At 35.4% G+C, this 14,287-nt stretch overlaps 1 protein-coding gene across 11 annotated transcripts in view; it reads right to left on the bottom strand.

Moving 5' to 3' along the window:
* The window catches only part of ITPR1 (inositol 1,4,5-trisphosphate receptor type 1), a 386,707-nt gene that overhangs the window by 184,824 nt on the left and 187,596 nt on the right, over positions 1–14,287 (bottom strand). For all 11 annotated transcript variants that reach the window (XM_031954255.1, XM_031954269.1, XM_031954258.1 and 8 more), the window contains 9 exons: positions 12,253–12,504; positions 10,952–11,093; positions 10,018–10,171; positions 9,023–9,210; positions 4,735–4,873; positions 3,182–3,236; positions 1,742–1,907; positions 1,480–1,650; positions 843–908 (listed from right to left, as the gene is read on the bottom strand). In XM_031954255.1, the coding sequence (XP_031810115.1) occupies positions 843–908; positions 1,480–1,650; positions 1,742–1,907; positions 3,182–3,236; positions 4,735–4,873; positions 9,023–9,210; positions 10,018–10,171; positions 10,952–11,093; positions 12,253–12,504 (1,333 nt within the window). The remainder of the gene's footprint in view (positions 1–842; positions 909–1,479; positions 1,651–1,741; positions 1,908–3,181; positions 3,237–4,734; positions 4,874–9,022; positions 9,211–10,017; positions 10,172–10,951; positions 11,094–12,252; positions 12,505–14,287) is intronic.

Here is a 14,287-nt window from a genome sequence, read left to right as displayed (position 1 = left end):
AATTCAGGCAATATGAAAACAAAAATATCCATAAAATTATTTATTACATGCTTATAGTATATGAAGAGCTGGGCAAATAAAAAACAAAACAAAAGTCCTTTCTCTCAAGTTTCTAATGGGGGCCACAGTAAAGATAAGTAAATATAAAATAAGTAAAGTTGAGGAAGATGTTCCAGGTGTGGGGATTAGGAAATTCTTCCCACAGTAGAGAACATATAAGCCTAGAAGGAAGGGAACCATTCTAAATAAAGGGGAAGATAAAGTGTAATTCTGCCATGAATAAATAGTCTGTGTAAATGCATGGAGGCAAAAGAAAGAAGACTTATTTGGGAGAATATGAATTCTGTGAAAGGGAATAATGTGGGATAAGATTAGAATGGTAAGATTGTGAAGAACTTAAAATGACAGGCTGAGGAATCTAAATCCTAGAAGTAATAGGAAGTTAAAACATTTTTGGGGGAAGATGAGTTCTTTGGGCACAAGATGCATTGTGATGGAAAACATTGCCATTACTAAAATCTTCTCATTTTGGATAGCCCAAAGGATAGGATTCTTAACCTGGGCTCTATTTTTAATATTTTCATATTTCAACATAATTGTTTTCTTTGCCTACATATTATTTAATGCATTTAATAATATCATTCTGAGAAGAGTTCCACAGGCTTTAAAGTCCCATGACACAAACACACACATATAAAAGGCTAAGATCTATAGCCTAAAGCTAAGAGCTAATTTCTATCAAGAAAGAATCTAAGATATTCAGGTTGCCAATTGACCTACAGCACTGGTGTAGTTTACATGTGAGAAAGAAAAAAGAAAAAGGGGAGGGGTGGGAATCTTACCTCCTTCACCACTCGGTAGTTGTAACTGCTGGTACTTTCATGCTTTTGAGACTTGTTATTCCCTTCCTAGAGACCGAAACACACACAGTTCCTGTTACTGAACCATTTGGATGCAAACATAAACTTTTTAGTACCTTAGGTAAAAGGGATGACCAAGTCAGCATGAAGGCTTGAAGTCATTTTCTAGCAGCAGTGAGCAGGGCTATGTCAGGTCAGCACCATGTTTCTGTGAGATACAGGCTGGAGCTAGTGGTAAGATCTTGACATATTTAGTAGTTCTTATTCTCAGTGAAGTTAGCTAAACCATACTGATTCTGAATTCTATGTTGTTATCAATATTAATTAATGAATTCAAATGGATTAATTGGTTGATGGATACCAACAAAAGTTAACACATGGTGAAAAAGAATGGACGAAGAAGGCAAAATCAGGGGACAGACTGTCCGAGTTCATACTCTGAAAAGTGAGTTGCATTATGGACTTATAATTAAAGGCTTACTCCTTTCTTCTTAGGGAGAAAATATTTATCCATATTATGACAGAGCTCACAGAATAATGGATAGAGGAATGGAGTTGCAAAGACCTAGGTTCTAATCTACTACATAGTTTCCTTCAAGAATTCTTTAAGGATTCTCACCTCTGTTTTCTTGTGTTCATTTTCTCCAGATGCTCCATCCATTGTCTCATCGGGTCCCTGCCCTTTGTACACCCAAAGTTCTGACTTTTCCACAATGGATCTCAGTTGGTCTAAGTCTTGTTTGATCTGCTTGTAATTGTCAACATCTTGGCTGGTTACAAGTAGTTGAACCTTACATAAATATAATCCATTAGTTGAACACAACACCCTTTCTGAAGTAAAATGCCTGCAATGGAAAGAGCTGAGACCAACAAAAGGCTACCTGTTTGAATGCTTGAAGGACTTCTTGCCTTTGACTGAAGTGCCTGAAGAGAAGCTGAAGTGCCCCAGACACAAGGGGTGGGTAGTCATGCATTGTCAAATGGAGTAAGACTCTGAGAAATGTTCTGCCTCCATGATCATCCAAGTCCAGTGGTGTGTTCTCTTCACTACAAATTTATGGAAGTGGAGAAAAGGGTAAATTTACTGTAAAGTTTCTCTCCTCACCCATGCAGCACCACACGAGGAAGATTCAGAAGCCCTGGGTCCCAATGCTTACAAGCTGTCTTACTGTGGACAAGGGACTTCAACTCTCCGAACCTAATCTATCATAAAGATAAAAATATATGTTACATCAATGTGTGTCATTATAAATCCATTTTGGTGAGCCTGGGTTCCTCTACTTTGTCATTTTCCTTTAATAACTAAGGGATAGTTGAAGTTCCAGGCTAAAAAATCAGTGACTTACTGGTTATTAAACTCTTTTTCTCTGTCTCCTTCTTTCTCTTTCAATTTTCAACAGTTGTATCACACACACAAATTCATGTACAAACACACCATATACCATATACCATCCCATTTTTTCCTTCAATAAAACCAAAGAAAGTAGGGATAAGGGATAATGAGGATGTCATGGTGATCATCATTTATTCTAGAAAACTATCAAGTGATTGATCTAAGGTTAAATATACAAGATGGAGCTCTGTAGTCCTGACAGCTCTGAAAGACTCTAGCTGATGTGATAACCAATCAGAATGGTAGATGGTTGATGAAGAAGCAAGTCACCCCTCCATGGCAGAGCAGGGATGGACCAGAGATTTCCAGCTCTTGCCCTGGGGTCATGCTGATCACATCTTGCTGGCCCTCGCCACCTGACCATGCCTTCATCTTCATTTTTATCTTTTACATGTAGCCTCCCTCCCCATTTTTCATGTCCTACTCTGGGAATAAGAATCCAATCAATATTATTACTATTATTATCAATATTATTAAAAAGCATGTTATTCATTTGTCCCATAGCTCCACTTATTATCCCAATAACTTCACTCTTTCCTATTATCTCTCCTAATTGTCTATATGAATGACCAATTGTCAGGCATATTATAGCAGAGACTTCTTTGGTATTGGACTAGATGACTGCTTCCAGTTTTCAAATTCTGTGATTCTGTGATGCTTGAGGGCAGATAACACCTTTCTTTTGTATATGTATCCCCAAGTTTTATCCATTCACTTGTTCATTCATTCACTCATGCAGCCATCTCTTTGTTCCACTAGAATTAGCTACCTTGGGTGGTCAGAATTCCAAAGGACTACTAAGTAAATTAGCTTGAACAAAGTCTGTATTTTCTCTGATTGCAAGAAATAAAGGCTCAGGGACAGATATGAGAGTTCTCACCCCTAAACCCTAGCAACTTTTGCCACATAATATCGAAAATATACTTTCCTTCCTCCAAAGATTCCCTCAGCTTGTTCCTCAATATGTTCAAAGTCAAGAGCTCCTGAAAAATAGGAATTGTTACATTCATTTTATTTGAGAACAACAACATATGATTTCAACATTTGGAAATGTTTTGCCAGAAAGTAATGGCTGAAGTTTATCATCAAAAACAAAGAAACAAATAATTTAGATGTAAGTCTCCTAAAGGTGGGGGGATTAATTAGTATTCCATTCTTACTAACTAAAATTTCCACCACTTTAAGAGAAAAAAGAAAATAAAAACAAATTATGATCACACATCATCCCTTAAGTTCCTACTCCCCCTTATTCATTCCTAAGTTATAACACAGCTAGCTGCCTCACTGAGTGGGTGTTTCCTGGGGATTGAGGGATCCATTAATCTTCAGGAAATACCCCGGGCCCTCAACTGCTAAAGAAGTATTAGGCAGCTAACCAAGTCCTTGATGTCCGGAATCATTTGCTCTTACCCCCCAAGCACTTACCAAAAATACCTGTGCCCTTACCCACATGGGAACCAAACATCTTCCAGGATTAGAAATAGTAAGTTATGAAGCAAGCTTTCTCTTACCCATGTCATTAAATGTTTATATTGAGAAGAGTTTTATGTGACTGCTGTTGTTCCATATCACTTTTCTCTCAAAATCTGACCCCTCCTTAAGAGAAAGTCATTGCCATATCTGGTTTTAGGAGCTCAGGGCTACATGGAAGAATTTTTTCCCCACTGACGTCTTCACTTTGGGCAGCCATAGCTGCCTTAACGACCCATTTCCAGGGAAGTGAATAAAATTTCTCTGTGACCAGAAGTTCCTCTGACTGGATTCTGGTTCAGATGTTACTACACAGAACATTCTCCAAGTGCAACCTCGAGGGCAATGACAATGTTTAACTCCTGCCCACTCGGTTCAAGGGGAAGCCAGAAAAATGCCCATGTGGCTGTGGAGGAACTACGGCTGGCGAGTCACAAAAGTCACTATTATCGGTCGTGCTGTGGGAGGACAGCAGAAGGGTCTGAATGCTTATGAAAGGCTCCTGGGAGAGTCCAAGAGAACTGTGGTCAGGACTGTGGTGCTCTGAATTTTCTGGTGATGAAAAGGCCTAGTTTACAAAAATGTCAGTACCCAGGAAGCCCCCGGGTCTTGTGGCAGAGCTGCTGCTGATTAATTCTGAAGAAACCACTAAAATAAATGTGTCTCTTCTTACTATCTAAAAGAAAAAAAAATGAAGCAAACTTAATCCTCTTCTTAATGGGTAATTTTCCCTATGGGCTTGAGCCCAAAATGTATAATGTATATGATATATAATGAAAATACTTAGGATCTTCAGTAGAAAAAAAAAGAAAATGGGAAAAAAGGGAGAGGAGAAAAATAGGAGATATGTTTTTCATTCTATTTCATTTTATGCTGAAGAACCAATAAGTTTGCCATTTCTAAAAAATGAAAACTAAGGTAGTACACATCTAGCTTTCTCTAAAAACACAGGTCCTCTATCCATCCCAGATCCTACTCCATCCCTGAAGCTCCATTGTTGCAATAACTGACCTGGCACATTACTTGGTCCCTCTTGATTGCTGCTTCCTGAGGATGTCTCAGAGGTCTGGGAATTGCTTTCATCAAACTCCCGTTTAAATATACACAGAAGGCATGAGATCCTATAATCCAATCTCACATTCAAAATAAACTGGAGATTTAAGTGGAAATGGAAATAGATTGGTTATATTCACATATTGCTTTTAACACATTCTCCCTCAGCTGTGGCACTTGACCTGGACCTGCTTTCAGCTATACAAGATGCTCTGAAAACTTGGTGAATCAAATATTTAGCTGACTTATAAATAGATTACTAGAAATGTGCTTGAATACAGTATATTAAGCCATGCTATATCATCTTAGCTTCTTAAGGAATCTTCATTACCACTGCCACAAATCTAATTGGTTAATGGTAAATCAATGTTTAAAAATGCTATTTTGAAATTCGATTCAATTCTATATTTGTTAAGGACCTTTCAATAAAAAGAACAGAATAGGATGTTGAGAAAAGAGGAGAACACAGAAAGAAATCCATGTGTTTAAAATTAATTTAATTAATTTATTAATAAGTCATTTGTTAGGTAGGGCATTGTTAAAATATAATTGTTCCTTCTCACTGAGAAGTTGAACATGTTAGATTTTTTCAATGTACTTTTTTTTCTTTTTTTTTCCTGCTATAAAGAAAGAATGGCTCTTTGAGAGAGGGAAGGAGGAAGAATACAAAGTGAAATTCTAAGTGATATAAAAATGAAAGATATCAACTAAAAATATAATTTTCAAAATGCTACATATTCATAGAATTTGACTTACTCATCCTCTCCTCTCTCTCTATCCAATTGTTTCATATACAATCATATCTTCTCACATAGCTATCCTAATTGGTCTTTCTGTCTATATTCTCTCACCTTTTGAGTCTATCCTTTATATAGCTACCAAAATAATCTTCCTAAGGTACAAGATTCCCTCCTTTGCTTAGCCTAAAACCTTCAACGGTTTTACTGCCTACAGAATATAATATAAATTCCTTAGTCAGACATTCAAAGTCTTTCTACAGTTTTGTTGTACCTAAATTTCCAGGCCTATTTCCCATTATTCCTTTTCCTACTCTCCATATTCTGTATGTTTTCTGGTCTCATTCACAAAGGCCATCTTATGCCTGGACATCCTTCTTTCTCCTTAAAAGGAAAACCAAAATGCTGTCTCCTCCATGAACCATTTCTTAGTTCTTCATCATAGGATCATAAATTTAGAACTGGAAGTGACTGTAGGGGTCATTTATCACAGGGTCGAAGAAAGAGGGCTAGAAGGGAACTCAGGGGCCTTTTATTACAACCCTCTCATTTTATAGATAAAGAAATATAAGGTTGTATGATTTGCTCAAATTCATATGGGAAGCAAGTCAGGAAGTTGATATTTGAACCCAGATCTTTTGGTACTAAATCCAGGAATTTTCCCACTAGACAATCAGTTTAAAAAAAAAAGTCCTCATATTTTTCTCAAGCACTTGCATTACATTTCTCCTGTATTTTTTTTTAACATACTCTACCTTTTCTTATATTTATTTGTTCATGTTATATTCCTCTTACAGTTCCCACACTCCCACTATCAAGAGACTGAATCCAGGAACTAGACCATTTTTCATTTAACATCCCTTATTACTGAGTACAGGTTTTCATACCACATCACTTCCACACTTAAGGATCTGTGACTTTATCAATTGGGGCATTCTCTTCACGGTTGCCAATTATAATCTTCTCTCTGATTTATTATGTATTCCTTGGAAGTTGTAGTGGTCAAAAAGATCATAACCTGCATCAACCTACATATACTCTTCTTTGAATGAAAGGTATATTGTCTCATTACTATGTCCATACTCAAAATCATGGATTTTTCTAAGTAATTCCATAATCCTGTCTCTAAGTAGAGATAACTACCTCATATTTGCCAATATTTATACCTTTAATTTTGTTTTCATTTTATTGCAGAAGCTAGCATTTCCAAAACGATGTCAAATAATAGTGGAGAAAGAAAGGATATTCTTGCTTTATCCCTTTTTGTACTAGTGTTTCTCCAAAGCAAAAAAAAATGCTAGTTTTTTTGTTTTAAATATATCCTTTTGACCATATTAAATAAAGAAAAGTCCTTTTTGGGCTTATGCTTTTTAGGATTTTTAACACAAATTTTCTTAAAAGCTTCTTCAGCATCTGCTGTGATTTTGTTAGAAGGATTTTCTTCTATGTTCCAATTTTTGGCTACAACCAAAAAAAAGCTTCTATAATTTTTTGGACATTTAAGCCTTTTTTCTTTGGTCTCTTTGGGAGATAGGTATAGCTGGGTCAAAAAGTAAAGGGCAGTTGAGGAATTCAGGGAGCATGCTTTCTAGAATGGCTGGACTAACCTACTACTCCCCTGAATTACATATTATATTCTGTAGGCAGTAAAACCATTGAAGGTTTTAGGCTAAGCAAAGGAGGGAATCTTGTACCTTTGGAAGATTATTTTGGTAGCTATATAAAGGATAGACTCAAAAGGTGAGAGAGTATAGACAGAAAGACCAATTAGGATACCTATGTGAGAAGATATGATTGTATATGAAACAATTGGATAGAGAGAGAGGAGAGGATGTAATTGTTTTCTTTAAGCCCTCTAACATCTCTCATTTTCCAGTCTGATGGACATGAGGTAGAATTCAAACTTAATTACAATTCTCTATTAGGGATTTAAACTATTTTAATAAAGCTGTCGGCTAGATTTCTTCCTTTGAAAACTGTCTATTAATATCCTTTGACCATCTATGTATTAAGGAATGACTTTTAGTTCTACAAATTTGAATCAGTTCCTTTTTATCTTAAATGAGACCTTTATCAGAGTAACTTGCTACAAAGATTTTTTCCCTATTTGTTGGTTTCCATTTTAATTTTAAATTTATCAAATGGAGAATGAAAACATGAGAAAAAGTTTATTGAATGTCTAGTCTTGAAACTTTTGAGAAATGTCTGCCACTGAAAAAAAAGAACTAATAAAAAAGTATGGTTAAAAGCATATTGTATCATATTTTCGGTAGATTAAGGGTGAAGCAGACTTCATGTCTCGACAGAAAAAAATGGTGAAATACAGGAGCAGAATGAAGCATATGCCGTCAGCCAAGGACAACATGTTGATCTGTTTTATTTAATCAAATTTTTTTTTTTGTTAAAAGGAAGACTTCTTGAGTGACAGTGGAGAAGGTGTTGGGAGATCATAGCGATGGGGGAAAAACATAAAAATTCTTAAGCCAAGTGAAACAAAACATAAGTATTGCACTTAAAAATAAATCTGAAAATAGAAGAACTGTTTAGTCTTTTGAGAGAAATTTTGAACCAGAAAACTCAAAGGGATTTTCCATGAGGAAAGTAGTAGTTGAAGTTGGAAAATCCCATTCCCTCCATATTTTCCTGAGTGAAGTCCTAAGATGAAACCATGGCAAGACTAGAGACAGGGAGAATTCCATGTTAGTGTGATGTTCTGAGATAGTTTCTTAGAATAGAAGCTGTGGGATGGAACAGATGGAACACCACAAAAGCAGCCAGGAAAACCTTAGTTCAAATTCCTCCCTGGACACTTACTAGTTGGGATATGATGGGCTAATTACATAATACCTCTCTTGGCTCTGGTTTTCTCATCTATAAAATGGAGATGATAATAGGAGCCATTTTCTTAGATTGTTATAAGAATCCAGTGAGATAATATCCATAGAATAGTGGGCAAAACGTCAAGTGTCATATGTTAATTATTATTATTATTATTATGAAGAATAATGATGATGATACAGCAGAGGAGAAAATAAAACTTAGGAGTTCTTGAAAAAGAAAGCACAATTTGAAGAGAATCTTGGTTTAGATCCCAGAGCTTGGACAATAACAACAAATGACATATTGAACTTACAATAGGAAATAGGCAGGGACTTTTCATTTCTTTGTGTCCCTAACATTTGTCTCAGTGCCTGGCACTAGAACTTAATAAATGCTTATCAGTTGATCAAATACATTATCCCCTTTGGACCTGGAGAAAGTCACTTAAATTTTCTGAATTTGAATTTCTTCATCTGTAAAATTATTTGCCTAAACAAGTTAATCTCTAAGGTAATATTCTAAGGTAACTTCCAGCTCTTAATCAATGATCTCATGAATTGTAATTCAAGGAAATATGCTAAGCCCTTTTATCCCATCCAGGCAAGAGTACTACAGCTTCCCATCATGAAAGAGATTCCACTTTGATAATGCTCTGCTGTCCCTGGGGTCCCTCATTGACTAGAAGGTACCTGAAGAATCTCAATGATCTTCAACTTGGTGTCCATGACCATGATGTCTTCTTTCTCAGGCTCTGTTTGTTTCACATTCCCTTCAGGGGCAGCTGCCATGGGAGTCATGGGCAAAAACCCTCCTCCCCTGAGAACAACCTGAGTCATCAGTTCTCCAACTCCATGGATGGATCTCATCACATTACTGCCTAAGGAAACAGAAAGGACAATCCTAAAGTTATGACTCCATCCCTGAAGGTTTTCCCTAGGAGGGTGGAGGTTGGGCATTTGCCTTTACAAGTGGGACTGATTTACACCCTTCAACTGTTTTCTCTGTGTTAGCAAGTTTCATATTGAAGAAGAAGACCTCTGGTTCTGAGATCATCAATACACATGTGCTCTAGGACACTAACCAGATCCAAGTGACATGAAAGATAGCATCCCTCCCAAATCCCACATACTTGATTTATTTTAATGACAGCAAGATTCCAATGGAAACATTTCTCTTCAAACTACTGACTGACTACTCCAGAAAGACATCACAGGAACCATCTCTCTCCCTCTTCCACCTCCCACCTCCAAACCAAAAGTAGTATAATACATGATATCAGCCTACAAGGATTATATAATCTAATCTAGTTAAGGAAACAAGACATACCCTGAATAAGACAGCATCACATATAATGTCATTATACACTCCTATGATAAAGTAAAAGTGGCCACTTATACAATACAGTTTGAGAGCAGTGTGTAATAAAAGTCAGCTAAAAGTGAAGTTCAGAAAAAACAGAAAATTTTTTTATGATGACAATATTATAATCAAATAATCTTCCTCCATTCCTTATTTATTAAGAGTATGTTACTTATTTCTAATATCTACTTTTAGAAATTTCAAGTTTTGAATTCTCTCCCTCCCTTTAATCCCTCTTTTACCACTGTGAAGAATAACAAGATGATGACAATTATACACTGAAATCATGCAAAATATATTTCCATATTATTCATCTATTTCTTACCTTTGTTTTCCTCTCCTTTTGCCATTTTGCTAATAGGAAATATGGTAGTCACATGTACACAATCTAAGATAGCCAGTAGGATCTTGGTTAATCGTAAGAGGTCAGAGAAGTTGTAGAAACCAAAATAGATGAGATTTCTGGCCAAGTTTACAACCTATTTTTGTTTTTTAAAAGAAGATTAAACAGCCTTAAAAAGAATATCAAACAGAGTTCTTCCTGCCCTGCTTTAATTAAGTCTGACTCCTGGTTCATAATGACAAGTTCGTAAAAATTCTTGACTTTTTGATGACAAAAGAAACTACAATTTACTGTATATAACTTTTTTAAAATGAGCAAAACTTGTCCAAAATCTTTAATTAAAAAAGCTGCCAAGTTATTTATTTTATTTGACTTTGTTATATTTGATAATGAGAAAAAATGCTGATTTACTCATTTGTTCTATATGATTCTCTTAATATAGTTGTACCTTAGATACAACATCTTTTGATTCTAAGTATCCTAACCTCATCAGAAATACTTTTGAAAAAGCTAAAGATCAACATTACACCTTAAAAATATAACTTTATATACCCAACAAACTGCTGCATAATCTAATGCTAAATTCACAAGAAGAAAAATGTAATATAAAAATAATTTCCTTGATGTGATTAAGAATATTTCATTTCCTATACTGGATGGTGTACATTTTTAGTTCTGTCCTTTTGTATGCTACAATTTAGAACTTATACCTCATTCTTTTATTACATCTATGATTGGATAAAGTTGTGCTTTTTTTTTTTAAGACTGCTATCTATTTTTATTGAGGAGTAATTCTAAATTAGACAACACAAAAACTAGAGATTCAATATAAAAGCACACAAATTAATGCTATTTCCCATTTACCTCTTACTAAAAATGTCCATTTCAGATCTGGTATTTTAAACTTTCACATTACCTCAAATGTTAGTTTATTTTTTTCTTTATCAGAGAAGGGAAACCTCTGACAAACCACATCTCTTAAATATTCTTCCACAAATTCCATAGTTTGCGCAAATCTCTCTTTAATTTCATCTTTGGAAGTTCCACTGCTGTCATAACTGAAAAGAAAAATAAAATTTAAGTCTTTGAGTTGATACTCAACAGAGATTGTGTGTGCGTGTGTGTGTGTACATAGATATTTTTATCATGACTTTTTAAATTAGGGAGGTGAGGAACAGCATTTTACCCAACTCTGCAAAATATTTCACAAATACAATTTTTCAAAAAGTAGCAATCTTTAAATTACATATTTTAAGAAGGTTGAACTTAATAATTAGATAGTACTTTGAGGAATCACTACAATGAAAACTGACATTTCAAGAATATTAAGTTAAACATTCTTTTAAATTTGAAGTAACATTTATCTCAGCCATAACAGGTAGCTTAGAGCAATGACAGGTATGATACAGAGGAGAAAGAGGGCAATCCTACAATTTACTGGCTTGGTTTCAGTAATCTCACTTATAGACAATGGTTTAGTCTAATTTGTATAAAAGTTAATTAATCATCAAAGTTAATTAATCGTCAACTGATTCCTTTAAAAAATGTCAACTTTTGACAAATATTTAAAAATAAAAACCAATTACAAATCCTAATTTATGAAAATTTCCTGGGATTACATATTTAGTAATCTTCAAAATGGTATTTAAAAAATACAGTCCTTTAGTGATTTTTTTTGCCTGAAAAATATTAATGATCCACATTAAAAATGTTCTAATGTAGATATGAGAACATTGTTTTCAAAATTTGCTTTGATTTTTTCCCCAGTTTAGATTCAAAAGTTGATTATAATGAAAATTTGCAATGACAATTTCTATAGAATGATATAATTTTCTAGGCTCACTATTTAAAGCTAAACTACTTTATATTTAACTCTTTTTGCATATTATTGCTTTATATTTATTCTCTGTGTGTTATATATGTATGTGTGTATATATGCATAAACACATATTTGTGTTGTTTCCCTTTTTAGAACATAATGTATTTGGGAGTGGGGATTATTTCATCCTTTGAACTTGTAACTCCACCACCTAGCCTGAAATAAAACAGGTCATTAACACATGCTACTTGATTGACTGGTTTTTTAAAATGAAAAGACTTTTTCCCACAAACATCTGGAAGCAATCAGGACTTGTAAAGTTTGCCTTTTATTTCTGATTAGAATATAAGAGAATAAAAACATGCTCTGGTCTTGAAGGGAAATGGAAGCCAGCTTACTCATCAATCGCTATCTCCGAGGGAATCTCTGACCACAAGCGGGCGTACTTCACGGGAGTAACTTGTTCCTGAGGGTCTCTGTCCACATGCATATGGAGCATCAATCGACAGAACGATGCTCTCAGATCATAGGGCAAGTTTTCATCAGACATGCATCGAAGAATGAGGTCTACATCAAGTTGGCCAGATATTTCATTGATAGCCAGATACTGCCGGTCCAAACACATCCTAGCAAACAAGTTCAGCTGATACCTTGTGAAAAAGAGAAGAAAGGACTTTTTCAGAAATACTACAAGCCAATGAGCCACAGAACGTCAATAATTATGACACCAGGTTGTTCACTGGATGGAGCGCTGGGCCAGGAATCAGGAAGATCCAAGTTCCTCAGACACTTCTTAATTGTGTGATGCTGAGTAAATCACTTAATCTGTCTGATTCAGCTTCCTCAGCTGTAAAATGGGGATAATAACGGGACCAACTGCACAGGGTGGTGAAGATCTAATAAGATATTTGTAAAAAGCACTTAACACAGTGTCTGGCACAAAGCAAATACTATATAACTATCATTAGCAATTATTATTTTTAAAAGCTACAGAATTATATCCATATGGTCATACCTTTATATGTATGTGTGTGTGTGTGTGTGTGTGTGTGTGTGTGTATTGCACACCTTTTCAAATGACTTGAAATCCATTCTCAGCCCCTGCTCCCCCCTGCAAGAAAATTATTGTCATCTGAGTTGTTACTATTAAGAAGGTGCTTTCTTAATATTTTTGGAGTAAATCAACTCACCACAAGAGGGCTACAACTTGGGAAAACCATAAGTTTCAAATATTGTTGGCAGAAATCTACCAAATTACAAAGTGCACTTTAAAAGAAAATCATACTATTTCACAAAACAAATTTCCCCATCAATTCTACCCTTCTTGTTATTTTTTGTAGCACTACCCCCATTGTCTATGGTCTCAACTATGGATTTATGTATTGAGCTTTATGTCCTTTTTTGTTATCTGTGTTGGACTCTGAGCATTTTTTTAAATTCCCCAAATTTGAAAATTTTTCAATTGTTACTAAGATCCTATACTAAATTCCTGTCCCAAAGGTTCACTGTGATGTAAACATGAGTTTGGAGTGCCAAAAGGTGGGCCAGAGGAATGAAAACTCTGACAGGTCTTTTGCCAAGTTGTAAAGGACTTTTGGATGAGAAATAATGATGGATTTCATAATAGAAACTAACATTTATATAGTGCCTCCTATGGGCCAGACATTGTGCTAAGTACTTTACAATTAATCTCGTTTGATCCTCACAACAACTATGGGAGACAGGTTCTATTAATTATCATGATTATATTCATTCTTCTCAGATTCTACATCTCATTCACAGATCTGCCTAGTTAAATAACAGAAAGGCTCATCTCTAGAAATCTTTTGTCTGATTCAACTCCAGAAGACCATTTACTAAAATGTACAGGGGTGATGATCTGTATCAGTGGAGGGAGCAGAAAGGCATGAAGATCTCATTAAGTTTTTGAGTAGAACTTGCCTAGCTCTTACATCTTGAGTGATGATCTGAGGTTTCGAGTACTTGGAAGTTCCTGATGTGACAACTAGAATTGCTAAGATCTAGAGAAATCTAACTTAACAATAAATTGAATCTGTGATCATACTGGCAGTGAGTGCTAGAGGCAGAATTTAGATCCAGGTACTCCAAATACGGAACAAATGCTGTCACTTACACCAGGTTAAGCTGCTATCTCTGTGAATTTTTCCTGTCAAAGTTCAAAGACCTCGAAATGTATCCAAGAGGTGTCCAGATTAAGGAACTCTGCTCTAGCCAAGGCACCTGAATTGAAATCTGTTTTCTGACAATTATTATCTATGGGAAGTTGGATGATCATCTGACTGAGCTCTAATCGGTTTCCTCTTCTATAAAATGAGAAGTTTGGAAGAGATGGACTCAAGAGGCCCCTTCCAGTCCTTGATTGGTGACTCTAGGATTGCCTTTCTCAAAGCAATGCATGAAATAGGTAGAAAG

Source organism: Sarcophilus harrisii, chromosome 1 (assembly GCF_902635505.1).
Source record: "Sarcophilus harrisii chromosome 1, mSarHar1.11, whole genome shotgun sequence".
Lineage (NCBI taxonomy): Eukaryota > Metazoa > Chordata > Mammalia > Dasyuromorphia > Dasyuridae > Sarcophilus > Sarcophilus harrisii.
The sequence above is the reverse complement of the archived record's forward strand: the minus strand, read 5'-3'. Positions and strand labels throughout refer to the sequence as shown.